Source organism: Mauremys reevesii, linkage group 16 (genome assembly GCF_016161935.1).
Source record: "Mauremys reevesii isolate NIE-2019 linkage group 16, ASM1616193v1, whole genome shotgun sequence".
In the NCBI taxonomy this organism is placed as follows: Eukaryota; Metazoa; Chordata; order Testudines; family Geoemydidae; genus Mauremys; species Mauremys reevesii.
The window spans coordinates 2,982,037-3,008,706 of NC_052638.1; the positions used below are offsets into that span (position 1 = coordinate 2,982,037).

The following is a 26,670-nucleotide window of genomic DNA, read 5'->3' on the forward strand; positions in this document are numbered from 1 at the left end:
TTTTTTCAATGTCACCCTTTGTCTATTGCATGCTGCTGGTAGATGGGGTGCTGCAGCGCTGAACACCAACATCCCCTTCCTGGTGGCAGATGGCACAATATGACTGCTATTCATTGTCGTCATCATCAGCCCATGAGTGCTCCTGGCTGGCCTTGGTGAGGTTGGCCGGGGGCGCCCGGGTAAAAATGGGAATGACTCCCGGTCATTCCCGGCAGATGGTACAAAATGGTTGGTAACCGTTCTCATCATAGCAACTGGAGGCTGAGCTCCATCAGCCCGCCCCCTCCCTTTCATGTCTAAAGAAAAGATTCTGTACTGCCTGGACTATCATAGCAGTGGGAGGCTGCCTCCCCCTCATTTTATCTCACTAAAAGTCAGTGCTGCTTATTCCTGCATTCTTTATTACTTCATCACACAAATGGGGGGACACTGCCACGGTAGCCCAGGAGGGTTGTGGGAGGAGGGAAGCAACAGGTGCTGTTGTTGCAGGGGCACCCCCTAGAATGGCATGCAGCTCATTTCTGCGGGATCTCTGGGGCTCTGACCCAGAGCAACTGTGCTCTCTGGTTCTTTAGTACACTTACCCCAAAATTTAGGCAGCACTGACTATTTTTAGACAAAACATAAAGAAGGGAATGACCCAGGGAGTCATTCCCATTTTTGTCCATGCGCCCCCGACTGACCTCAGCGAGGCCAGCCAGGAGCACCCATGACAGTAGCAGATGGTACAAAACGATTGATAACCATCATCGCCAATTTCCAATTGCAAACGGTGCAAAATGACTGATAACCATCATCTCATTGCCAATTTACAATGGCAGACAGTGCAATAGGGATGGTAACCATCTCTGCTACCTTGGAAAGGCAAATGAATGCTGCTGTGTAGCACTGCAGTACCGCCTGTCAGCAGCATCCAGTACACATACGGTGACAGTGACAAGGCAAAACGGGCTCCATGGTTGTCGTGCTATGGCGTCTGCCAGGGCAATCCAGGGGAAAAGGGCACGAAATGATTGTCTGCCGTTGCTTTCATGGAGGAAGGATTGAGTGACGACATTTACCCAGTATCACCCTCGACACTGTTTTTGCATTGGGATCTCAACCCAGAATTCCAATGGGCGGGGGAGACTGCGGGAACTATGAGATAGCTACGGGATAGCTACCCACAGTGCAACGCTCTGGAAATCGACGCTAGCCTCGGTACATGGACGCACACCGCCGAATTAATGTGCTTAGTGTGGCCGCGTGCATTCGACTTTATACAATCTGTTTTACAAAACTGGTTTATGTAAAATCGGAATAATCCCGTAGTGTAGACCCTGGGTATGTCTACACAGCAGCTAAAAACCCACAGCTGGCCCAGGTCAGCTCACCTGGGCTTGCAGGCCTCTGCCTGTGGGGCTGTAAAATTCCTATGTAGACATACAAGGTTGAGTTGGAGCAGTGGCAGATTAGCCACTGGACCGATGGTGCCCCTGCTCAAGGGCCCCAGCCAATTGGGGGCCCCAGAAAAATGTGTGCCCCTGCTCCCCAACCCTGCTCCCCAGCAGGATTGCCAGGTGGGCAGGGTGGGGGAAGCCCTGGTGCCCTAACCCCACTCCCTAGCAGGAGCACTGGGCGGGTGGGCAGGGCAAACCACTGTGCCCCAACCCCGCTCTATAGCAAAAGTGTGTGTGTGGGGGGTAAACCTTAGCACCCAGACTCCGGCTGAAGCCCTGGAACATGAGGAGCTCTAGCTTCCTGCCACGGCCTCTGGGCTGCGGGAGCTCTCACTCCCGGTTGTGGCCCCAGGGCCATGGTGGAGGGGTCGGGGGAGAGAACAGAGCTTCTCCAGTCTTTGGGCCACAGGGGAAGGTAGAAAGGAGCAACCGGGTTGCGGGACCTCAGTCAGGGGGTCGAATGGGGTAGACGGTGGGTGGAATGTGGCAGTGCTGTGGAGGGAAGGGGCAGAAGGGAGATGAGACTGCAGGTGGAAGGGCTAGGGAGGTGCCCCCAACGTTCTCTGACCCAAGGCCCCACGAACCCTTAATCCGCCTCTGCGGCTGGAGCCCAGGCTCTGGGCCCCCACAGGGAAGGAGCGTTCCAGAGCCCAGGCTCCAGCCTGAGCCTGAACATCTACACAGAAATTTTTAGCCCCATAGCCTGAGCCCCAAAAGCCCAGGTCAGCTGACCCAGGGGCCTTTTCTTCCAGTGTAAACATATCCTCTCAGTACATTTCCCAGACTGGAAGAAGAGCTCTGTGTAAGCTCAAAAGCATGTGTCTCTTACCAACAGAAGTTTGTCCAATAAAAGTTATCACCTCACCCACCTTCCCTAATATCCTGGTACCAACATAGCTACAATAACGCTGCATACATATTAGTGTTTAATTGGTCTCGCTGTTGTAATCAAAGTGTCTGAGTAAGAGTGGAGTTATTCAAATCCCTGCCCACACTACATAACTTTTAATCAAGAGGCTTAACTCTAGATGCAACGCTACTGTTAGGAGGAGCCCAAGCATCATTATTTAGGCTGAGCTGCAGATGGGGAGCAGGTGGCTGGAAGCTGCAGCTCAGTGATGATGAAAGAGTTCAATGTCAGGAGCGTTCTGGTGACTGGATCCAATCGAGGAATTGGCCTGGGACTCGTGAAGCGATTTCTAGAGCTACCAAGTCCACCAGAATGGATCTTTGCCACCACAAGGGAGCTGGATGAATCCCAGAGCAAGGTGAGGATGAAATCTGGCCTTTACAGAAAGGTTTGGGCAGCAGAAACAGCCTGAGAATTGGGTTTCCCTGCAGTGCAGGCTGCAAAGACAGGATCACATAAGGAGCGGGTTCCCTTTAAAAGCATTTGAGAGGCTCAAATGGGAAACTCAGAGCTCACAGTAAAACTCAAATGCTAGTGTGTCTCAGCTCAGCAATAGAGAGGCAAGATGCTACCAATATTTTAACAAGGGGCTTGTTATAAAATGTTCCACTGTGGCCTGTGATGTATCCCCATGCCCTAGATGTATCCAGAGAGGGCTGACTCTGTCAGAGACAGGACAGAGAAATCACCCTGGCCCCCTACATTTCTACATTTGTTTGCCAGAGGCTGGGAATGAGCACCAGGGGATGAATCACTTGATGATTCCCTGTTCTGCTGATTCCCTCTGGGGCACATGGCACTGGCCACTATCGGAAGACAGGATACTGGGCTAGACGGAGCTTTGGTCTGACCCAGTAGGGCCATTCTTATGTGGTGTAATTGTAACCACCAGGGCTTTTGTGAAACCCCACCCTCACTGCAGAAGGCTGCAGAGAAGCCTCTCTGAGGCACCTGGTTCATTCATCCACGTGCCACTTGTTGTGAGACAGCGGGGTTCTGGGAATTGGCTTTTCCCAGCTCAGTCACCAGCACCTTCCTTGAGGGGTTCACCCAACCCCAGGCACTGCACAGCATTCCCCATTGCAGATCCCAGACCTGCAGCTGAGATCAGAGCCATCCTAGACCCTGTTTATCTTCCAGGATTTTTCTAACCAAGTGAAAATGTTTCTTTTCCCAGGAGGTAATAGAGCTGGCATTGAAGCATTCAAACCTGGTGGTGCTGCAGATGGGTATGTAGCTATCTCTGCATCTACTGTGACAAAGTTCCTCCTCTATCTTGGTGGGTCCTGCACTTATTAGTGGATTTTCTCACCTCAGATTCACCCAGTGGGTCGGGGAAACAGCCCAGAGACCTTCCCCTCTGGTGGAACCCACAGTCCAGGTCACCTCCTCCTGTGTTTGATCAGGAGTTGGGAGGTTTGGGGGGTACCTGGGCCCACCCTCTACTCCAGGTTCCAGCCCAGGGGCCTGTGGACTGCAGCTGCCTAGAGTACCTCCTGCTACAGCTGCACAACAGCTACAACTCCCTGGGCTACTTCCCCATAGCCTCCTCCCATCACCTTCTTTATCCTCACTACAGAACCTTCCTCCTGGTGTCTGATAACACTTGTACTCCTCACTCTCAGCTCCTAGTGCCTCCTGCTCCCAGTTCCTTGTATGCACACCACAAACTGAAGTGAGGTCCTTTTTAAACTCAGGTGCCCTGATTAGCCAGCCTGTCCTAATTGATTCTAGCAGTTTCTTCTTAATTGGCTCCAGGTGTCCTAATTAGCCTGCCTGCTTTAATTGTTTCCAGCGAGTTCCTGCTTGTTCTGGAACTGCCCGTGTTACCTTACCCAGGGAACAAGGGACCTGTTTGTTCTGAGGGCTGAGATACCCACCTTCCCCTCTTTTGAGGCTGTTCTGCTGGCTGGTTGCTCCCCCCTCCCCTCCAGCTGCTGCTGTGGGGAGGAACCTGCTGGTGAGACCCTCAGAGTGGAGTGTGAGGCCCCACTTTTTCCAACATTTTTGGGGCCTCCCTTGGCTGAGTTGCTGCTGCCCTTGCTGCTGCTGGGGAGCTGTTCCTGCTGCTGAAGCTGAGGAGGGAGTTGGGGGGGGGGTCTGTTTTGTGGTGGGGGTTTGTAACATCCTCACTTCTGTGGTGGTAGGTGCCTTTGCTGTGGGGAGCTGGGGGAGTGGCCTGGAGCCCTCCCCCACTGGTCCATCTGCTCCTCTACTGCCCCCTCCACCTTTCCACCTGCCTTCTGGCTCTGTTCTCTGCTCCCCGGCCCAGCAGTTTGCTCTGCCCTTCTAACCGTCCAGAGAATGTGGTGGCAGTGAGCAGGTATTTGTTTTTCAGAAGCCCATGGGTGCTCATGTCCATTCCTTCCCTTGGCTTTGTCGTCCCTCTCCTGCTGCATTTGACCGGCCTGCCCCACACTCCCTTGCCGGAGCGAGAGCCCAGAATTCAACTCCCCAGCCCGGGCACAGGACGGACTCATGAAGACAAAGCAGGCAACACGCTCCCTTTGCCCTGTTGCAATTGCACTTGGCCCGCTGCTGCTGCATGCCAGGGACTGGAGAGGAGAGTGCACATTTCACCTTGCGGCTCTTTGAATCCTACCCTGGCCAAACCCAGCTTGTGCCCTCTCCCTCCTCCACACCCAAACCCGGTCTGCTTCCCTTCAGCCAACCCCGATCCTCCCAGTGACCGACCCCGGTCTGCTCCGCTTGCACTCCCCGGCCAAACCTGAACCCCGACTGACCAAACCAACCCAGTCTGCTTCCCTTCTCTATCAAACCCAATTCCCTCTCTGATTGAACCTGGTCTGCTTCCCTTCCCCCCTAACCCGATACCTCACTGACCGAACCCGGTCTGCTTCCCTCCCTGGCCAAACCCGATACCCCACTGACCGAACCCGGACTGCTTCCCTCCCCGACCTAACCCGATACCCCACTGACCGAACCCGGACTGCTTCCCTCCCCGACTTAACCCGATACCCCACTGACCGAACCCGGTCTGCTCCCCTCCCCCACCTAACCCGATACCTCACTGACCGAACCCGGTCTGCTCCCCTCCCCCACCTAACCCGATACCCACTGACCGAACCCGGTCTGCTCCCCTCCCCCACCTCACCCGCCACCCCACTGACCGAACCCGGTCTGCTCCCTCCCCACCTAACCCGAAACCCCACTGACCGAACCCGGTCTGCTCCCTCCCCACCTAACCCGACACCCCACTGACCGAACCCGGCCTGCTCCCCTCCCCCACCTAACCCGAGACCCCACTGACCGAACCCGGTCTGCTCCCCTCCCCCACCTAACCCGATACCCCACTGACCGAACCCAGTCTGCTCCCCTCCCACCTAACCCGATACCCCACTGACCGAACCCGGCCTGCTCCCCTCCCCCACCTAACCCGACACCCCACTGACCGAACCCGGTCTGCTCCCTCCCCAAATCCAATACCCCACTGACCGAACCCAATCTGCTCCCCTCCCCCACCTAACTCGACACCCCACTGACAGAACCCGGTCTGCTCCCCTCCCACCGAATCCGATACCCCACAGACTGAACCCGGTCTGCTCCCTCCCCACCTAACCCGATACCCCACTGACCGAACCTGGTCTGCTTCCCTCCCCCACCAAACCCCATACCCCACTGACCGAACCCGCTCTGCTCCCCTCCCCCACCTAACCCGACACCCCACTGACCGAACCCAGTCTGCTCCCCTCCCTCCGAATCCGATACCCCACTGACTGAACCCGGTCTGCTCCCCTTCCCCTCCCCAGCCAAACCCAATTCTCCCAGTGACTGAACCTGTTCTGCTCCCCTTGCACTCTCCTGCCAAATCTGAACCTCCACTGACTGAACCCGGTCTGCTTCCCTTCCCCACCAAACCCAATCCCCCAGTATGACAGAGTATCTGCCATTCTAATTTTATAAAAACCACAAGAAGTCCTGTGGCACCTTAAAGACTAACAGATTTATTTAGGCATAAGCTTTCCTGGGTAAAAAACCCACTTCTTCAGATTCCTGGAGTGAAAGTTACAGCTGCAGGCATTATATAATGACACATGAGGAGAAGGGAGTTACCTTACAAGTGGAGAACCAGTGTTGACAGGGCCAATTTAATCAGGGTGGATGTGGTCCACTCCCAATAATAGATTAGGAGGTGTCAATTCCAGGAGAGGCAAAGCTGCTTGTGTAATGAGCCAGCCACTCCCAGTCCCTATTCAAGCCCAAATTAATGGTGTTTGCAAATGAATTTTAGTTCTGCTGTTTCTCTTTGAAATCTGTTTCTGAAGTTTTTTTTTCTTCAAGAATAGTGACTTTTAAATCTGTTATAGACTGTCCAGGGAGATTGAAGTGTTCTCCCACTGGCTTTTGTATGTTACAATTCCTGATGTCCAATTTGTGTCCATTTATTCTTTTACATAGGGACTGTCCGGTTTGGCCAATGTACATGGCAGAGGGGCATTGCTGGGACATGATGGCATATATCACATTAGTAGATGTGCAGATGAATGAGCCCTTAATGGTGTGACTGATGTGGTTGCATCCTCTGGTGGTGTCACCAGAGTAGATCTGGGGACAGAGAAGGCAATGAGGTTTGCTACAGGGATTGGTTCCTGGGTTAGTGTTTCTGTGGTGTGGTGTGTAGTTGCTGGCAGACTCCTTGTTGTTTTTGTGGATACAGACTAAGACGGCTACCCCCGATACTTGACACCATGCAAGGCTCTAATTTTATTAATAACAAGAATTGGATATTATAAAGGTAGAATAAAATGTAGTAGATTTTGATATGAAAGAATGAAGGAAGGAAGTGACAGTGTATTGCGTATAATATATGTGATTTAAGATCCAGGCTATGTTGTGCAAAGTGAAAATAATAACAGTGTCAACACTGTCAGGTTATTCATTTATTTGTATTAAATATGTAGACTAAATAATGAAATGAATAAATTTTCAAGCCAAATGTGTATTAATTCTAATGTACAATGCCATATTATGCAGTATTCATTTTTGAAAGTTTATAATAAGCGATGCTCCAGGGGGAGGGGAGAGGTGAGGGGGCAGAAGGTGGAAGCTTCGCCTAGAGCACAAAATATCCTTGCACCAGCCCTGCATGTCCCCTCGAGCCTTTGGAGGACCTGGGCTAAGGGTGGTGTTCTCCTGTGTTCCTCCCTTCCTCCCCAATGCCGCCCTTTTGCCGTTCCTCTCCATGCTGGGGAGGCCCCTGTCCATCCTCAGCCCCTTTCCATTGGGCTGTAAGGACCCCACCCTCCACCACGTTTTGTCGTTCCGCCGGCAGGTGCAGGTTCAAGTGCAGCCAGCGGCACATGACGGGGAGGCCCTGGAGGGGTCCTTTCTGGTGCTCCGTCGACGGAGAGGCCCGGTGCTTTCTCTGCCGGGTGGCAGGGCACGTCTGGAGGGACTGCCCCCTGGCCCGGCTTGGAGGGGCATCTGGGACCCCCGATACCCGGGAGGGCGTCGGCTCTATCATCGCCGGCGGCCCTGATCGCCCAGTCCCTGGGGTCACCCCTCCTCCATCTGTGACCATTGTCAACTTCGCTCAGGTCTCGGGGGAGGCCCCCTCGACGTCCATAGATGAGCGAGCGGGCCCGCCACAGAGATGAGTAGTAGACCGGGGCCCCCGGAAGAGCAGGTGGCAGGGCTGGTAGCAGGACTCGAGCAGAGCTTGCCTCAGGGGAAATCTGTCCCTTCCCCTGTTGTCCTGCTCTCGTCTTCCCTTACCCTCCCGTCATCTCCCTCGCTCCCAGGCCCTGACCCAGCTGGCCAGCCCCCCTCTTGGGGGAGCTGGGAACTTGTGCGGAGGAGACACCGCAAGTGGGAAGCACGGGCCCAGCACCCCACCCCCGTTGGCGAGGGGGAAGGGACCCCCTGTAAAACTATGAAGGGGGTTGCTGGTGCTGGGCCTTCCGTTGACTCCCCTGCTGCCGTTCATCGTTTGGAGTCTGCCGAGGTTGCTGCAGCCACGGGAGCAGGTAGTACCATCTCTGCTATGGAGTCCATCCCTGAGGGGGTTACAGACGGTGCCCCCGCTGTCCCGTTGCCATCAGTTCCCCCTGTGGGTGCCGCAATGGCTACTGCCCCAGCTGCTGTCGAGGGGGAACCTGTAGAGGCAGGTGGGGACTTTGCTTCTATTTTTGCTGAGATCGAGTCCCTGGCCTTCACCCCAACCACCAAGGGGGTGGATGCCCCCCTGTTAGAGGGCCTCGGTACGGGCAATTGTAATCTGGCGCCCACCCCACTTCCCTCCGCCTCAGTGGTTGCCCCCGTTTTGGCCTCTGCAATGCCCCGGGCCCTGACCACCTGCCTGGCTGCGAATGGTAATCCGGCTGACGCCATTGCGGTGACGGCCAACACTGAGTGTTGAGTTGGGTGGCGCGGCGCTGGAGGGACAGATGCTGCGGCAGGGCTCTGATCCCTGTGTGCCCGTCTCGATGGGCCACAGGGCTGGCAGAGGGGTCCAATCGGGAGACGCCCCCAGGGTCCGTGACCCCGGTCCCTGCCGCGCAGAGAAGCGAGATGCGCTCTTTCTTGGAGGACACTCGTGGCTCCACGAACAGAGTGCATCTCGCTCTTCAGCGCTGGGGCGATTTCCATCTTGTTCTCCAGACCGTGAGGGCCATTATGGGGGAGGGCAAAGGGACTGGGAAGCGGGATGCTGCGGCTTACCAGTGGGCCCGCGGCTGTCGTGATGCCCTGCTGGCTTTCGGGGTTGGTCACAGTTTACTGCAGGGTCCAATGGGTGCCGCTGGCGCCCCAGACCACAAGGATTATCCCCAGCCCTCCTCATGTCGCCGTCCATCTTTGCCACTTTGAACACCCATGGCTGTAGGTTGCGTCTCCGCAGGTGCTCTCCTTCTTTCGGGAGGTGGGGGTACTCAGTTATTTTCCTGCAGGAGACCCACACATATCCAGCCACCGAAGCGAGCTGATGGCTGGAGTGGGGGGACAGGGTCTACTTTAGCCACCTTTCGGCCCATCAGGGCGGGGTGGCGACCCTGTTCTCCCCGCACCTACAGCCCAAGGTGCTGGGGATTACTGAGGTCATGCTGGGTCGCCTGCTGCACCTCTGGGTTCAGGTGGAGGGGCTGACGTTGCATCTTGTCAATGTCTATGCCCCAGCATCCGGCCTGGTGAGAGCGTGCTTCTTTCAGCAGGCATCCTCCTTCCTCAATACTTTGGATCCTCACGAGGGCCTGGTCTTGGGCGGAGACTTCAATTACACCCTCGAGGAGCGGGACCGCACAGGGATCGAGCCGAGCCCAGCTGCTGCAGATGTCCTGAGGGAGATCGTAGTCCATCACTCCCTGGTGGATGTCTGGCATGACCACCACCCGGACGATAATTCTACATTCACTTTTGTGCGGGTGGAGGATCAACAGTCGAGCCACTCCCGGTTGGATCGCATCTATTTCTCTCGATGTCATCTCTCGCAGTGCCACTCCTCCAGCGTTTGGCCAGCCCCATTCTTCGACCACCGCTTGGTAGCCGTGACGGCCTCTCTTTCTTCAGAGAGGCCGGGGCCGGCCTACTGGCATTTCAATAACAGCCTGCTGCTGGAGGATGTGGGATTTGTGACATCCTTCCAGGAGTTTTGGCTGGCCTGACAGGAACAGAGGCGTGCCTTTCCCTCAGCGTTGTGGTGGTGGGATGGAGGGAAGGTGCACGCCCGGCTCTTCTGCCGTAGCCACACCCGGGGCACCAGCTGGCGGAGGGAGGTGGTGATAGAGCAGCTGGAGCAGGAGGTATTGGAGCTGGAGGGGCATCTGGCCACCAGCCCCAGAGATCCACCCCTCTGTGAAGCGTACCAAGAGAAGCGGGAGGAGCTCCGGGCCCTTGACAATCTTCGGGCGCGGGGTGCCTTCTATGCTCCCGCTTCTTCTATGCCCTGGAGAAGAAGAGGGGGGCGAAAGAGCACATCCTCTGCCTTTTGGCAGAGGACGGAGCTCCCCCTCACGGATCCGGTGGAGATGTGCGGGAGGGCCAGGGCCTTCTACGCTGGCCTTTTCTCCCCCGATCCAACCGACGCCAATGCCTGCGGAGTGCTTTGAGATGGACTTCCGATGGTCAGCACGGACCCCAGTTTGTGGGGTTTCTCCAGGTGCTGTACGCCTCCAGAGTGCTTGGTCAGGCTCAACTGGACACTGACCGCACCTGTCAGCTTTGGGCAAGGGGTGCATCAAGGCTGCCCACTGTCGGGTCAACTGTACACTCTGGCCATTGAGCCCTTCCTTAATCTCCTTCGCAAGAGGTTGATGGGGTTGGTGCTACATGAGCCGGAGGTGCAGCTGGTCCTGGCAGCGTACGCCGACGACGTGCTCCTCGTGGTCCAGGACCCTGATGACCTGGTGCAGGTGGAGGCATGTCAAGCTGTTTATTCAGCGGCCTCCTCTGCCTGGGTCAACTGGGTCAAGAGCTCTGGCCTGGTGGTCAGGGCCGGGTGGCGGGCGACCCCCCTCTCCACGCGCTTCAAGCCATCTGGTGGATCATGGGTCTGCTGCTCTATCTTGGCGTTTATCTTTCTGCCACACATCCGTCTCTGCTGGAGAACTGGCATGGTTTAGAGGGCAGGGTGACTGGGTGGTTGCGAAGCTGGACAAGACTGCTCCGGTGCCTCTCTCTCCAGAGGAGAGCACTGGTGCTTAACCAACTGGTCCTGTCCATGCTCTGGTACCGACTCAACACCCCGTGCTCTTCCCCAGTGTTCCTGGCCAATCTCCAGAGGTTGGTTCTGGAGTTCTTTTGGCCGGGACTGCACTGGGTCTCTGCAGGGGTCCTCCACCTGCCCCTGGAGGAGGGAGGACAGGGCCTGACATGTATGCGCATTCAGGTCCATGTCTTTCACCTCCAGGCTCTGCAGAGACTCCTTTATAGTGCAGGTGGCTTGGCGTGGAGCATATTGGCACACGCCTTCCTCCGCCACCTGCGAGGGCTTCGATACAACCGGCAGCTCTTTTTTCTCCATCCAGGAGGTCTTCCCTGAGACCTCTCCAAGCTGCTGGTCTTCTACCAGGACCTCCTCCGGACCTGAAGTCTGGTTTCAGCAACCAGGTCCTTTGCGGCCACCAAGGGGGTGGATCTCCTCGTGGAGCCCCTGTTCCACAATCCCCGTCTTCGTGTGCAGGTGACGGAGTCCTCCTCAGCGTGCCGGAGGTTGGTCCTGGTGGGAGTCACCAAGATCGGAGACCTCCTGGATTACGACCTGGGGAGTTGGGTGGATCCCCAGGCGCTTGGTCGGCGCATGGGGCTCTCCACCCTTACGACCCCCCAGCGCGTACTCCAGGAGGTGGAGGCAGCCCTGCCTCCCACGGCTCGGTCCTTCCTCGAGCAGGTCCTGCAAGAGGGTGAGCCCCGCCCGCCCCCACTCCCGGCCCTCCGGATCTTTTCATCGGCCCCCTACCCCATGAGCCTTCCCAGCCTTTCCACCCACATACCTTGAGCCAGCTGCATGTCATGCAGCCGGTTCGTTTCCAAACCGCACCAAGAGACCATCTATACGTGCTCGTGCTGCACACGCTTCACTACCCCACCCTCGTGTCCCGCCCAGACGCCAAGTGGCGGGACCTTTTACCAGCAGCGGCGGGTGGGGAACCCCGGTGGACCAGTTTCTATTCCACCTTAGTCCCGTGGCCTGCCGGGGATATCAGCTGGTGGCTCTTTCATGGAGCTGTGAGCATGGGCGTGTACTTGGCGCACTTTACCACTGTCCCTGAAGCCTGTCCCTTCTGTGGCATGAGGGAGACCCTGGTGCATGCGTACCTTCAGTGTGCCAGGCTGCAGCCCCTTTTCTGGCTCCTCCAGAAACTCTTATTGAGGTTCTGGCTGCACTTTTCCCTGCACTTATTTCTCTATGCACACCCGATCTGAGGCCTCACAAAGTCGCGGGACCACCTTGTCAATCTCCTCCTAGCCATGGCCAAGGTGGCCATTCGTAACACCAGGGAGGAGAGGTTGGCAGAGGGGAGGGCCTGCGACTGTGGGGCCATTTTTCATTCTTTCATCCGTTCACGTATCTGCGCAGAGTTCCTCTGGGCAGCGTCCGCCGGCTCTCTTGATGTCTTCGAGGAGCAGTGGGCGGTGTCCGGGGTTCCCTGCTCGGTGTCCCCTTCTGGTTCCTTAGTTTTGGCCCTTTGACCCCCACTGTTCCTGTTGTTGCCTTTGTTGTTCCTCAAACTCAGTGGGGTTCTGGGTTTAGTAGCCCCTCCCTAGGCTGGAGGCATGGGTGAAAGTAAAATACAGCTCTTACCAGTACGGGTCCCACTCCCCCCACCCCGGAAGGGGCGGGGCCAGGGATGGAAGTAAGTTACATTTCTTACCAGTACAGTCCAAACACAAGCAACCCACCTCTCTTACATACTTCATGGATCCCTCCCATTGCATGATTTAGATATAGAAAATAAAGCTATTTTCTACTACCAGTACTGTCTGTACTAAAACTTTACTATTGGAATAAGCCTGAAAAACTGAAAACTCACTGTCACATTTTCCTCCTTGTCCTCCCTCCTCCTCCTCCAGCCAGGCTGCCCGACACGGCTAGGCTCCCTGTTCCCCCGACCCCCACACTCAGCAGGGGCTCCCCTCTAGCTTGTAGCAGGGGGACTGGCTGAGGGAGAAGCCTCCCCAGGTAGCCTGCTGCTGCATAGGAACAGTTTAAACGTAGCTGTTCACTCCGCTGTCTGAACCGTGTGATTAGGGGCTATTTCTGGCATCCTTGTTAATTTCACTCATGGTTGTTGTGGGGACCGGGACAGTAAGACCAAGGTGGGGCAGAATACAATAGCCATTTGGCCGCAGAGCTTAAATCCAGAGCTAATAAAAGCCAGTGGAAGGGGAAAACTCGTTGTCATGTCCATTTCTCTCCTCCCTCCTCCTCCAGCCCGGCTGCCGACAGGGCTAGGCTCCCCGTTCTCCCAACCCCCGCACTCAGCAGGGACTGCAGCCGCTCCCCTCTAGCTTGTAGCAGGGGGACTGGCTGAGGGAGAAGCCTCCCCAGGTAGCCTGCTGCCTGCATCAGAACAGTTTAAACTTAGCTGTTCACTCCAATTTGGGGCTATTTCTGGCATCCTTGTTTATTTCACTCGTGTGTGTGTGTGTGTGTGTGTGTGTGTGTGTGCGTGCGCGCGCGTTTGGGAGGGGGGTGACCAAAGCAGTTCTTTTCTGCCCCCTGGATGAGGCGATCTTCAACAATATAAATTGAATATAAATGATCTGCCCCAACCAAGGGTGAAATTAACAAGGATGCCAGAAACAGCCCCTAATCCCAATTCAGACCCCTGGAGTGAACAGCTATGTTTAAACTGTTCCTATGCAGGAAGCAGGCTATCTGGAGAGGCTTCTCCCTCAGCCAGTCCCCCTACTCCCTGCTGCAAGCTAGAGGGGAGCCCCTGCTGAGTGGGGGGAGGGTCAGGGGAACAGGGAGCCCCGTTGGCAGCCTGGCTGGAGGAGGAGGGAGGAGAGAAACTGATGTGACAGTGAGTTTTCCCCTTCCACTGGCTTTTATTAGCTCTGGATTTAAACTGTGCAGTCAAATGCCTATTGTATTCTGCCCCTGCCTTGGTCTCACACACACCTCCTCCCCCTCTCCCAGCAACAATCCTGAGTGAAATTAACAAGGATGCCAGAAATAGCCCCTAATCCCCTGGTTCAGACTGGAGGGTGAACAGCTAAATTTAAACTGTTCTTATGCAGGCAGCAGGCTACCTGGGGCTCAGCCAGTCCCCCTGCTACAAGCTAGAGGGGAGCCTCTAGGGGTCATGGGAATGCAGAGCCTAGCCGTTGGGCAGTCTGGCTGGAGGAGGAGAGGGAGAGAAACAAACAAATGTGACAGTGAGTTTTCCCTTTCCAAGCTTTTATTAGCTTTGAGTTTGAACTTTTTGTTATGCAGCCAAAAGAGGTGAAAATAAGCCAGTACTGAATGCTCCACTTATTTGCCAGTACACTACTGCACCTTTTTTTAACCGGTACTCCATACCAGGACGTACTGGCTTACTTTCACCTCTGGCTGGAGGAGGGGCTTTCAGTGCACAGTACTCAAAAGGAACACTCTCCTGTAGCCATCTGGCCTGACCCTGTCAATTATCCCCTCCCTCAGATCAACACCACAGGGTTGGGCAACTTGGGCCGTCAGGCAGTGTACCCGTGACAAGCCATCTGCACTGCCATGGTGGCTTCCAGCCTGGTGTTGTATGGTGAATTGAAAAGGCTGTAGGGACGGGAACCATCTGGTCACCCTTGCGTTCTTCTCTTTATTTCGCTGCATCTATTGGAGGGGTGCATGGTCAGTCACAAGGGTAAACCGTCGTCCCAGAAGGTAATAACATAGTGTTTCCATGGCCCATTTCACAGCAAGGCACTCTCTCAAAATCACGGCATACTTCTGCTCTCTTAGGAGGAGTTTCCTGTTGAGGCAGAGCGTTGGGTGTTCTTCGTCTCTGACCATCTGCGATAGGACAGCTCCCAATCCTACTTCAGATGTATCTCTTTGTAAAATGAATTCTTTGTTGAAGTCTGGGGCTATAAGCACGGGGTTACTGCAGAGGGCTGTCTGTAGGTCCGTGAATGCGTTCTCTGCAGCATCAGTCCATTTCACCAGGTCCGGACCCTGGGCTTTTATCAGGTCTGTCAGGGGACTCGCTCTGGTAGCGAAATGGGGTATAAATCGCCGGTAGTAGCCCACCACACCCAGGAATGCCCAGACTTGCTTTTTCTGATTTGGCCAGGGTCAATTTTGGATTGCTTCTAGTTTGTTTAGTTGGGGCTTGACCATGCCCCTTCCTACAATGTAGCCAAGGTATTTAGCCTTAGCTAGCCCTAAAGCACACTTGGCTGGGTTGGCTGTGAGGCCAGCCCGTCTTTTTTAATAATTGGAGATATACCAATCTCCTAGAACTGGAAGGGACCTTGAAAGGTCATTGAGTTCAGCCCCCTGCCTTCACTAGCAGGACCAATTTTTGCCCCAGATCCCCCCCTCAAGGATTGAAATCACAACCCTGGGTTTAGCAGACCAATGCTCAAACCACTGAGCTATCCCTCCCCCCTTAGCGTGTCCAGAACTGCTTCCACCTTTTCCAAGTGCATCTCCCAGTCAGGGGTATGGATAATTTATGTCATCCAGATATGCAGCTGCATAACCATTATGGGGCCACAGAAACTTGTCCATGAGACGCTGGAAGGTGGCAGGTGCCCCATGCAGTCCAAAACAGATCCTCTGGTGTAGAGAATGCCGTCTTTTCTTTTGCATCTTTGCCGAGAGGAATCTGCCAGTATCCCTTTGTTAAATCAAGGGTTGTCAAAAATCAGGCGTTGCCCAGGCGGTCAACTAACTCATCAATGTGGGGTATAGGGTATGCATCAAATTTGGATATCTTGTTCAGCCGGCGAAAGTCATTACAAAATCTAGTGGTGCCATCGGGTTTGTGCACCAACACAATTGGGCTCGAACATTGACTGTGGGACTCTTCAATAACTCCCAGCTCCAACATCCTTTTTACCTCCGTCTTGGTCTCCTCCCTTTTTGCCGCTGGGACCTGGTAGGGCCTTAAAGTTACCTTTGCCCCAGGGTCTGTGATAGTGTGGTGATATGCTTCGGTGGTCCAGCCTGGTTTGGCTGAAAACACGTCCTGGTATCGGTTGATCATCTGTTACCTCCTTCTTCTGGTTCAGTGTCAGATCAGTGGATATTCTGATCTGCTCCTGCAGGTTATTTCCCTGGATCGGGGTCTCTTGTGCCACTACACATGCCTCTCGCTGGTGCCAAGGCTTTAAGAGGTTAATGTGATAAATCTGTTCTTGTTTTCGGCGTCCTGGCTGCCGCACCTTGTAGGTTACTTCCCCCACGGGTTCAACCACCTCATAGGGCCCCTGCCATTGGGCCTTTCTGCTGAGGTACCAACACCATCACCCGATCACCTGGTTGGAATTGTCGGACTTTTGCCTGATGATTGTAATGGGTTCACTGGGCCTCCTGCACCTTTTCCAAATGTTCCCGTACTATAGGGGTGACCTGGGCTATCCGGTCTCGCATTTGCAGTACATGTTCAATTATGTTTCTCCCCTCATTGGGTTCCTCTTCCCAGATCTCTTTGGCAATATCTAGTATGCCACGGGGGTGGAGTCCGTGTAATAACTCAAAGGGGGAAAACCCAGTTGAGACCTGAGGTACCTCCTGGATGGTGAACATAAGGTAAGGTAGTAGGGTGTCCCAGTCCTTCCCGTCCCAACTTACCACCTTCCTTATCGTAGCCTTGAGGGTTTGGTTAAACCTTTCTACCAATCCATCGGTCTGCGGATGATACCCTGAGAACTTCAGTCTATGTATATGGAGCAGCGTACAGAGGTCCTTCATTAGCTTCGACATAAATGGGGTTCCTTGGTCTGTTATTATCTCCTTTGGTAGCCCCACTCGGGCTAAGATCCCCACCAGCTCTTTGGCTATCGTTTTAGAGGCCATGTTCCACAGGGGGACAGCTTCTGGGTAGCGAGTAGCATTGTCCAAAACAACAAGTATATATTGGTGGCCCTCAGCCGTCTTCTCCAGGGGTCCCACTAGGTCCATGGCTATTCGCTCAAAGGGGACCTCTTTGATGGGAAGGGGTACTAAAGGTGCATTCAAGTGGTGATGGGGACTGTGCAGCTGACACTCTGGGCAGGACGCACAGTACCTTCACACTTCTTTGTGTACTCCAGGCCAGAAGAACTGTCATAGGACCCATGACAGGGTCTTCTCTACCCCCAAATGTCCCCTAAAAAGATGACTATGAGCAAGACTTAATACAGCGTTCTGGTGTTTTTGAGGTACTAGGATCTGCTGTACCTTCTGCCCCTGTACTGGTGCAGGGTATAAGAGATCCTTCTTCATTATGAAGTAAGGTCCTGGTCCCTGGGTTTTCCCTTCCACGAGAACCCCATCTATTTTGGTCACCTCTTTCCTAATGTTGTCTTCAGCCTGGTCCTGTCCAAAATGTCCTCTCCCAGGGCTAATTTCTGTTGCCTCTACTGGTTCAGAAGCGTTAGGGTGGAGGTGAGACTCGGGTGCTTCTCTCTCCTGGGTGGCCTCCTGTTCAGCTGCTCTGGTCCGCCTAGCTACGAGAGAGACCCTCTGGCTTTGGGTCAGTATTTGGGTTCCCAAGGCCTTAGCTGCTCTTCTTTCCCTTTTCATCTTTCTATCCTGTCTGGGAGCGGAGAATAAATCTGGGGATATTTCAGAGAAGATTGGGGGTTGACAGTCCACTGTGGATGCCTCACTAATTTCAGGGTTCCCTTCTTTCTTCAATCCTCCTACTGGGGGTAAGTCTCCAAACCCTGGGAAGTCCCTCCCTATGATCACCGGGTATGGGAGTTTAGGGACTATACCTGCTGCTACCTCAGTAGTGTTCCCTTGGATCTCGATTTTTACTGGGATGGTCGGATAGTGACTAACTGTCCCATGGACACATGTTATCCCCGTAGGTTTAGCCTGCGGCAACTGACTACACTTCACAAACTTCCCTGAGATAAGCGTGATAGCACTCTCCGAATCAACCAGTGCCGTGGTCTCTACCCCATTTAGCTTTACTGGTCTGGTGTATGTATGTGGGGTTAGTGAGACCCCCACAAGGTGGATTAGGGAGCAGGTGTCTGCCAAGTTCCCCAGGTTACACTGCATTGACTCCTCCGCATTGGGACACTGTGCAGCTGTGTGTCCCCACTCCCCGCAGGCATAACATCTGTATGGAGCCCTAGGCATTCCCCGGTCTCTTGGTTTGGGCAGCCTAACATCACGATCTTCTTCCCTCTCAGTGCTCCGACTTTTTGTGGCCTCTGGTGGGCCTTCAGCCCCTCTCTTTTTCCCATCTGGGCCCTCCTGGTGGCCCAGTCACCAGAGCTTTAGGGCTTAGTGCTGCCAGTTTAACCTGGGGTGCCTCTTCCTTAACTGGTCAAGTCAGCTCCCTTGCTGTCCTTCACCTCTCTACCAGGGTGACAACCTCATCATAGGTGGAGGGTTTGTTCTGGCTTACCCAGGCACGAAGGTCTGATGGTAGTCCTCTCATGAATTGGTCGATGGCCAGAACCTCTAGTGTCTCTTCTGGACTCCGGGACTCAGTTTGAAACCACTTTCTTGCGAGATGGATGAGGTCATACAATTGGGACCGCAGGGTTTTGTCTTCCTGGTACCGCCACTCGTGATACCGCTGGGCCCGCACTGCGGTTGTTATCCCAGATCTGGCCAGGATCTCTGCTTTCAGCTGGGGGTAGTCTGCTGCAGCCTCTTCAGGCAGATCATGGTAGGCCTTCTGGGCCTCCCCACACAGGAATGGGGTGAGGATGCCAGACCACTAACCTCGAGGCCAGACTTCCCATAGAGCTGTCCTCTCAAAGGCCAGGAGATATGCCTCTATATCATCCTCCCCCTTCATTTTCTGCAGGCAATTGCTGGCCCGTATGTTCCGTGTCACATCATGGCCGTGGTTCATTTCCATAAGGGCCTTCACTTGATTTACCAGTTCCCGCAACATAGTATGGTCTTGAGCAGCCTGGTCCATCAACAGGTGATTGGTCTCCTGCTGCAGCCTCACTGCCTTCTGTTGGGCAGCTGCCTGGACAGGGATAGCCTCCTGCTGGGCAGCTGTGGCTTGTATCAGTGCCCGTACTACATCTTCCATTGTGGTGGGGGAAAAAAAGTAAACCTCCTTTTTTTTTTTTTTTTTTTTTAGCACCCTCCTTCTTCTGCTGCACTGTGCGCACCAAATCCCACTTTTAACACCAGTTGTGACTAAGTTCCTCCTCTACCTTAGTGGGTCCTGTACTTACTGGCGGATTTGCTCGCCTCACAGATTCACCCTGTGGGTCGGGGAAACAACCCAGAGACCTTCTCCTCTAGTGGAACCCACAGTCCAGGTCACCTCCTCCTGTGTCTGATCAGGAGTTGGGAGGTTTGGGGGGAACCTGGGCCCACCCTCTACTCCGGGTTCCAGCCCAGGGCTCTGTGGACTGTAGCTGTCTATAGTGCCTCCTGTAACAGCTGCGCAACAGCTACAACTCCCTGGGCTACTTCCCCATGGCCTCCTCCCAACACCTTCTTATCCTCACAACAGGACCTTCCTCCTGGTGTCTGATAACGCTTGTACTCCTCAGTCCTCCAACAATGCGCCTTCTCTCTCTCAGCTCCTAGTGCCTCTTGCTCCAAGCTCCTCGCATGCACACCACAAACTGAAGTGAGGTCCTTTTTAAACTCAGGTGCCCTGATTAGCCAGCCTGTCCTAATTGATTCTAGCAGTTTCTTCTTAATTGGTCCAGGTGTCCTAATTAGTCTGCCTGCCTTAATTGGCTCCAGCAAGTTCCTGCTTGTTCTGGAACTGCCCCTGTTACCTTACCCAGGGAAAAGTGATCTACTTAATCTGGGACTAATATATCTGCCTTCTAACACGCTCCTGTAGCCATCTGGCCTGACCCTGTTACACTACTCATTCAGACACGAGAGGCCTTGGGAGGAAGACAAGGAGCCCAATTCTCCATGGCTGGCACAATGTGGTGCCACACTTGTGTTTGGTTGTGAAGCACTAACAGTTCAGAGTGGAGCATGTCACACACACTCTGCCCCCCTGTAATGGCTGACCGCTAATAGAGTTACTCTTAACTCAGGTGGAAGAGACTCATGATTTTAGTGCTGAAGGTACAAACCCAGTGTGGGTCCTATGCCTTCTCCACTAAGTCTCCATTATGTGTGCCCAAGGGACTGATATTTCCTCTCCTACCAAATCTTGCAATGCCCCCATGGCACTCGTGGCATGTGTCCCTGTGCAACTGCTGCACATTGTTTGCAGATTCCTAGCCCTCAAATTCCAATAACCTCTCCCTGCATGCAAAACCAGCAGCCATTTTGTTCTCAGAGGTTCAGCAGCTTGTTACCGAGGAGAGAGAGAACTGTAACCTCTCGTGGGAACTTTAATTCTTTCTTATGAGTTTCCAGGATCTAAAATAAAAGCCACATTAGATTGAAAGTTGCGGGTTTCTATTTGGATCCAGAAAAAACATAATGATGTATAACATAATTTGTATAATGATAGCAGCTGGGACTCCCAACCCGGGATTGGACTCCTGTTGTGTTAGGTGCTGCACAGACTAGTAATAAAGAAGACAGTCCCTACCCCAGATAGATCCCAGCACCAGATGCAGCAAAGCAGGCAAATGGGACACAATTTGGTTAAGAAACAGAAATGAAATCTTAGCTCACCACGCACCTGCCTGGATGTGATTTGCAGGCATCACAGCAGAGGTAGGTTTTTAGGAGGCAGTGCAAAGAGGATAAGCATAATTACTTACAAATTTCAAGGGATTTCCCCCTGCCCTTGGAATCAGAGGCAGCGTGGGAGAGTTCCCAGAGGGGCTTGAGGGAGATGCAAGTGAGCGAGGCTGCTTTCATTGGCCAACTGAAGACAGGGTCAACAGCTCAATGGGCTGGTAGAGCTGATAGACAGGGCAGAGCTGCTATAGGAAGGATGTTTCTGAATCCACTGTGCTGTCTGTAGATGTCACAGATCCAAACAGCATAAAGGCAGCTGCACAGAGAGTGGAGGAGCATGTGCAAGGACATGGACTGAATCTCCTGATAAACAACGCTGGCATCACACAGGTAACCACCATGGAGAATGAGAACGTTGAGACCATGGCAATTGTATACCTAACTAACACAGTTGGGCCCCTGATGGTGAGCCAGGTAAGAATGCACCTGACAGCCAGGAAACTCCTTTGACACTGGGCCAAGACTGCCCTGGAACGAGCTGAGACGCTTGGCTAGGGCAAATTTTTGATTCATTGTTTAAAAACAAGGTGGTCTGCAGTTTCAGACTCAAGAGAGACTCTCTAACGTCCCCTAACACTGGCCACCAGCAGGATTTGAACCTTGAGCACCAAAGCGCAGTTTTCTACCACTTGGGCTAATGAAATAACTCCACTAGCTGGTTGCAGAAGCAGGTTGTTATCCCCTAGTGCCTCAGTCAGTATATTATATGTTCTCTTCTGGTTCAAAGGATGTACCAGAGGGCCATGCAGCCATAAGGGTGACAGCCAGATTGTGGCCTGCCAAGGAGCCCCTTCCCCATGATGATCCTACCCAGAGGCTGGGCACAGGCCCAGAGCACATGGATTGTGCAGTGCTAGTGCCTGCAGCAGGGCTCACCTCTCGGAAGGAGCAGAGCAGGCTCCCTTCAGGGAGAGCACACTCTGACCCATAGGAGAGTTTCCCAGTCATCATATTCCCAAGAACTATGGGATGCACCAACCTGCCTGAATCACAGACTCCATCTTCAGAGCCTCCCTCTCCCTCAGGAGTTCCTGCCATTGCTGAAGAAGGCTGCCCAGCAGAGCGCCCAGACAGGGCTGAGCTGCAGCATTGTCAATATGTCCAGCATGGCTGGTTCCATAGCACTTGTTACATCATTGGAATTTCTGCAAGAACCCAGCTACCGCTGCAGCAAGGTACAATACGGGACCCCTCTCACTTCTTTCAAGTGTAACTAGCTCCCACTCTGTATCAGCACTGCTTCTCCTTCTATACTCCTCAGTCTCCTGCCCGGCTTCCCTGCAGAGCTCCTGCCCCAGAACCTCCCTAGCCCCCTCATGCCTGGCTTCGTGCTACAAATTTAAAGATACAGTGCATGTGTCCCTGCATCTCCCCCTTCATAGTCAACCTTTAGCCAGAATTACTCTTTAACAACAAATCAGAGATCTGGACGTATTACCAGCTTCCAAGCTCATCCAGCTTTGGTCGCCATTGGGCAGTGAGGAAGGTTGTGTTCAGTGGGATCCTCTCCCCACTCTGAGACTGCCGGGAATGTTATTGCTACAAGGGTAACAGGAATTCAGCTGGGTTTGGAACCAGCTGCTGGTGCCATCTGTTCCTTGTGTACTGAACCCCTTGATGAGTCTCAGCTGTGTAGGATCTCAAGGTGCAGATACAGCCAGTGCCAACAGCTGGGCTTAGCCAAGGATTTTCCTCCTTTCATTTTATCAGGATTGGGTCTCCTGGTTTCCACTTGGCTGAACATTCCAGGCTATAAAAGGATAAAACCAGAGATTTCTGGGATTTGGTATCTCACAGCCTTGTACCCTTTACTCAGGGGCAGGAAAGATTGAAGATTTATTGTGAGGTGGGCAGTTTTCTTTTGATCTGTTGCAAGAGTTGCCAGCCCTCCAGGATGGGCCTGGAGTCTCCCAGAATCAGCGTTGATCTTCCAGTGACTATTGAAAGCAATCCAGGAGATTTGAATGGGATATTTTAAGAAAATGACATCATGTAATGTTGGGGAAAAAAACCTCCCGGAATAGCTTCAGTCAGAGTTGTAACCTTATCTGTCACCCCGAGCAGCTGAGCTGGGTTTGTCCATTGAGTGAAGTGGGAGCTGCCCTTTAGTTCAGCAGTACTGCTTATGTATGAAGCTCCGTACATTCCACCCAGTGCTATTTATCTCCTCTCCTGTCAGCCCAGATGACTCCCCCTCCACCCTTGCATATCAGCACTGTGGGATCAGGGGTCATGTCCTGTAGGGAAGATGCCCCTCTGTCCTGTGCTCTTATCTCTGCTCATGGAGTGTCCCACCCACAGGCTGCTCTGAACATGGTCAGCAAGTGCCAGTCCTTGGAGTACAAAGACTATGGGATTCTCTGCACTTCTATCCACCCTGGCTGGGTGAAAACCAGAATGGGAACAGAAAAGGTAGGAGTCATAACACGTTTATAATCCCTTGGTTAGGGTGACTGGCCACTTCCATCCACAGCACATCAGGGAGGCCTTACATGCTTGGTTCTGCCACAGACTCATCTGTACACCCAGATCGCAACTACGTTAAACTGGAGGGAAGACTGGAATATGTATCAATACTATAAGGGTAAACCATTCCAGGGATGTTGTAATTATCCCCAAAACAAACATTATGAACCCAGGAAATAAAAAAATTATGGTTAAACTTAAAGTTACTATAACCATAACCGTATCTCCAGTTTAATGTGGCTTTTGTTTGGGAATTCTGTTTGGTTTCTTAAATTACTAGAATTTTCATATATAAACATAAACCCAGAGAAAGTCACCCTGTGATGAGATTTCTATGATTTGAAGATATGTATCCACCTGAAATCTTCTCGTCATTTTACCTCTGATGGCCAGATTCACCAGTACACTCTGCCTGCTTTACCCCACTTGGGAGCAGCACAAAGCAGACAAAGCATACTGGCCTGTTTCCCCCAGCTCCTGACCCCTGCGTTCCCCTGCAAAGCCCAGTTTCCTCCTCTCTCCTCTAGACAACCCACAGCACAGTGTGCAAGAGCCAGGGGGTTGGCCACAAGGGCCCAGATCCTCAGAGGTATTTGGGCACCTAACTCCCACTGATTTCTAGAGCTGCAATGTCCTGGCTAAAGTCCAATGTGTGGGGGAAGTACATTCAGCTGAGCTAAACTCCCCTGCAGTTTAATCTGGATAGAGTGGGCCTGAATTGCCACTGCCCTACACCTTGCACATTTGTACCAGTGCAAAGTGGGCATTGATAACTACCACATCAGAACGCTAACATTGTACCCCTCTTTGCCCAGGTGTGACCGAGTCTTCTTACTGGACGCAGTTAAGCATTGCCATGTGCCACGCCAGAAGTGGTCCATAAATAGCGTATACAAAATTAGTCATACTGCTTTACTGCAAAGGCCTTTAATGCTTTGGGATGATTCTATGGGACTGATCCAAACCCCACTGAGGCCAATGGAAAGACTCCCATTGACAGCTATGGGGTTTTGATAAGACTATAAATGCACGAGTGTGAGGAACATCAACTCTCATTTTAGTACATTATTATTTATTCGTGTATTTTGGTAGCACAGAGCCCACAGTCCCATTGTGGTAGGCATTGTACAAATATCTGCAAAGACAACTTAGCCTGAAGACCCTACTGAAGCTAAGAGGATGATATGTTGAGGGAGGAGACTTGGTCCTGAATACACCCACTGCTAGGAACATAGTAACTGTAATGAGTTCCCCCCGGGGTGCTACCTGGAACTGGGGTACCACTGAGCCTCTGACCCACCAGCCTGGGCTCCCTCTCACACTGTGCTGCTGTGACAAGTTGCAAAGCCCTCCAGCCTGCACTTTCACCAGCATTCACACAGGTAGGGACACACCCAGCTGCAGTCACAGGCAGGGTCTCTAACCACCAGCTTCCCAGCCTAGGCCCCAGAGCAGTACATCCTGCCCTGGTCAAATCTGGCCACTATATGGGTTTAACACCCGGTCTGCCTCTCTCTCAATGTGAAGAGGACCATGCACACTGGTGGAAACCAAGCTGAGATTTTCCCCAGACACCTTAGTCAAATGCACACTGGTTTGGATTAAACAGAAAACAAGTTTATTAACTACAAAACGGTAGACTTTAAGTGATTATAAGTGATAGCAAACAGCTCAAAGCAGATTACCTAGTAAATAAACAAAACTGCAAACTGAGCTTAATATACAGTACTAGAAAGGTAGGATATGAATTAGCAAATTCTCACCCTGCGTGATAAACAGGTTGGCAGATTCCTAAGGCACAAGCTGCCTTGGCTTTGCAGCTTGGGTTTCCCAGGTTTTCATACACAGGCTAGAAATCCCTCAAGCCTGGGACCATCATTTCCTCCCTGTTCAGTTTTGTTCCTCGGGTGTTTGCAGTGTGTTGTCGGGAGAGTGAGGTCCCATCATGATCTCACTTTCCCCCTTTTATATCTGCTTCCCACTTGCTGGAAAGCTCTTTTGCTGTGATCTGGGTCAAACAGTTCCCATTGTGTCGTGCTATCTCTGAGAGGTTTCTTTTGTTCACAGTTCCTGGGGTAATCCTTGTGCAAGTGTGCATTTCCTCAGTAAGCCATTAACATTGTTTGGCCTTTTTACTATTGCAGCTGAAAGGCTGCTTGTGGGTGTTTTCAACCGCACAACATGTTTCAGCAACACATAGAATCATAGAATATCAGGCTTGGAAGGGACCTCAGGAGGTTATCTAGTCCAACCCCCTGCTCAAAGCAGGACTAATCCCCAGACAGATTTTACCCCAGTTCCCTAAATGGCCCCCTCAAGGATTGAACTCACAACCCTGGGTTTAGCAGGCCAATGCTCAAACCACTGAGCTATCCGTCCCCCCAAAAATACACACACAAATGTCGTAACTTCACATACGACGATGGCACATACGCTCCAATGAGATATTTAATATCTAGCTGATCAAGACTTTTAGAATGATACCTCACAAAGCATACTTTGTACAAAACATATCCTAAATACATGACAGTGGTGAATATTGGGGTGCCAGGGTGTCACAGTAACAATGGCCTGAACGATGCAGTTTTGCCCTACCTAACAGCATCACTTTAACCCTACAGGCCCCACAGACCGTGGAGCAAACCACTCAAGCAATCCTGAAGATGCTTTCCACGCTCTATGAGAAAGAGAATGGCTCCTTCGTGGGCTGGGATGGACAAATCTATCCCTGGTGAGACATGAGCTTGCCAGGTGTGATTAGATCATAGAGGTGCCTGCAATGTTACCTGTACCTGACACCCCAATAAATAACCTGAGCTGAATTACAACCCATTTCTTGAGCCTTTCTTCTCTGCTGCTCCCTGATGCAGGTGGGAGATCCATTCAACACTGCTATGCTGTTACTGAGCCATCTAGAGACTGAACATTCAGGTACCTCAGTGGGCACAGCTGGTTCTAGAGGTGGGCAAGAAGGGCAGTTGCCTTCGGTACTAACTACCAGGGGGCACAAAACTGCTTTTTTTTTTTTGGCTCCCCTCCAACTGGCTGGCTTTGTGTGTGTGTGTGTGTGCGCGCGCGCTTACATGCACACTTGGTTTCTCGGGAGTAGGTGGGGCCAAAAACTTTGGAAACATTTTCTGCCTTGGCTAGCAAAACAGCTAGGGCCACTCCTAACCTTGGGCCCAGGGGTGGAAAACATGAATTGCAGGCCCGTCATTGTGGATGACACATGCGTGCCATACCATATGAGTGTGTCTGTGTGATGGCCCCGCTCTGCACAATGAACCGCGGACATGTCACAAACAATTAGACAGAGAGAATGTTTGCCAAGTCTGTATTTTGCTGAGAAACCAAAGATCCCAGTCCCACTGCATCAGTGCTGGGATGACTCACTGCAAACCATGGAGAGCTGCATGGGTTGCTCTTCTAGCAAGGATCTGGGAGTTCTAGCCAATCACTTTTGTTTGCTGGCTCGAGTAGGAAATGTGTGCAAGTTCATGGTCAGGTTTCTTCTATGGCCATTGGGGCATGTGGTGAGAGGCATAGGTGGCAAGTTATATGGG

The 26,670-nt window shown here is 52.8% G+C and overlaps 1 protein-coding gene across 1 annotated transcript; it reads left to right on the forward strand.

The window, feature by feature from the left end:
- The first annotated feature begins 2,560 nt into the window (after positions 1-2,560).
- LOC120384720 (C-factor-like) lies at positions 2,561-25,842 on the forward strand. Its single transcript, XM_039503706.1, has 6 exons — positions 2,561-2,707; positions 3,527-3,578; positions 20,868-21,055; positions 21,667-21,816; positions 22,943-23,053; positions 25,729-25,842. The coding sequence occupies exons 1-6, from the start codon at positions 2,561-2,563 to the stop codon at positions 25,840-25,842; spliced, it is 762 nt and encodes a 253-aa protein (XP_039359640.1).
- The last annotated feature ends 828 nt before the right edge of the window (positions 25,843-26,670 follow it).

Coding starts and splice junctions, on each gene's coding strand:
- LOC120384720 (XM_039503706.1), top strand. CDS start 2,561: ATGAAAGAGTTCAATGTCAGGAGCGTTCTGGTGACTGGATCCAATCGA. Junction 21,817..22,942: donor CCAGCTACCGCTGCAGCAAG/GTACAATACGGG, acceptor TCCCACCCACAG/GCTGCTCTGAACATGGTCAG. Junction 23,054..25,728: donor CCAGAATGGGAACAGAAAAG/GTAGGAGTCATA, acceptor TTAACCCTACAG/GCCCCACAGACCGTGGAGCA.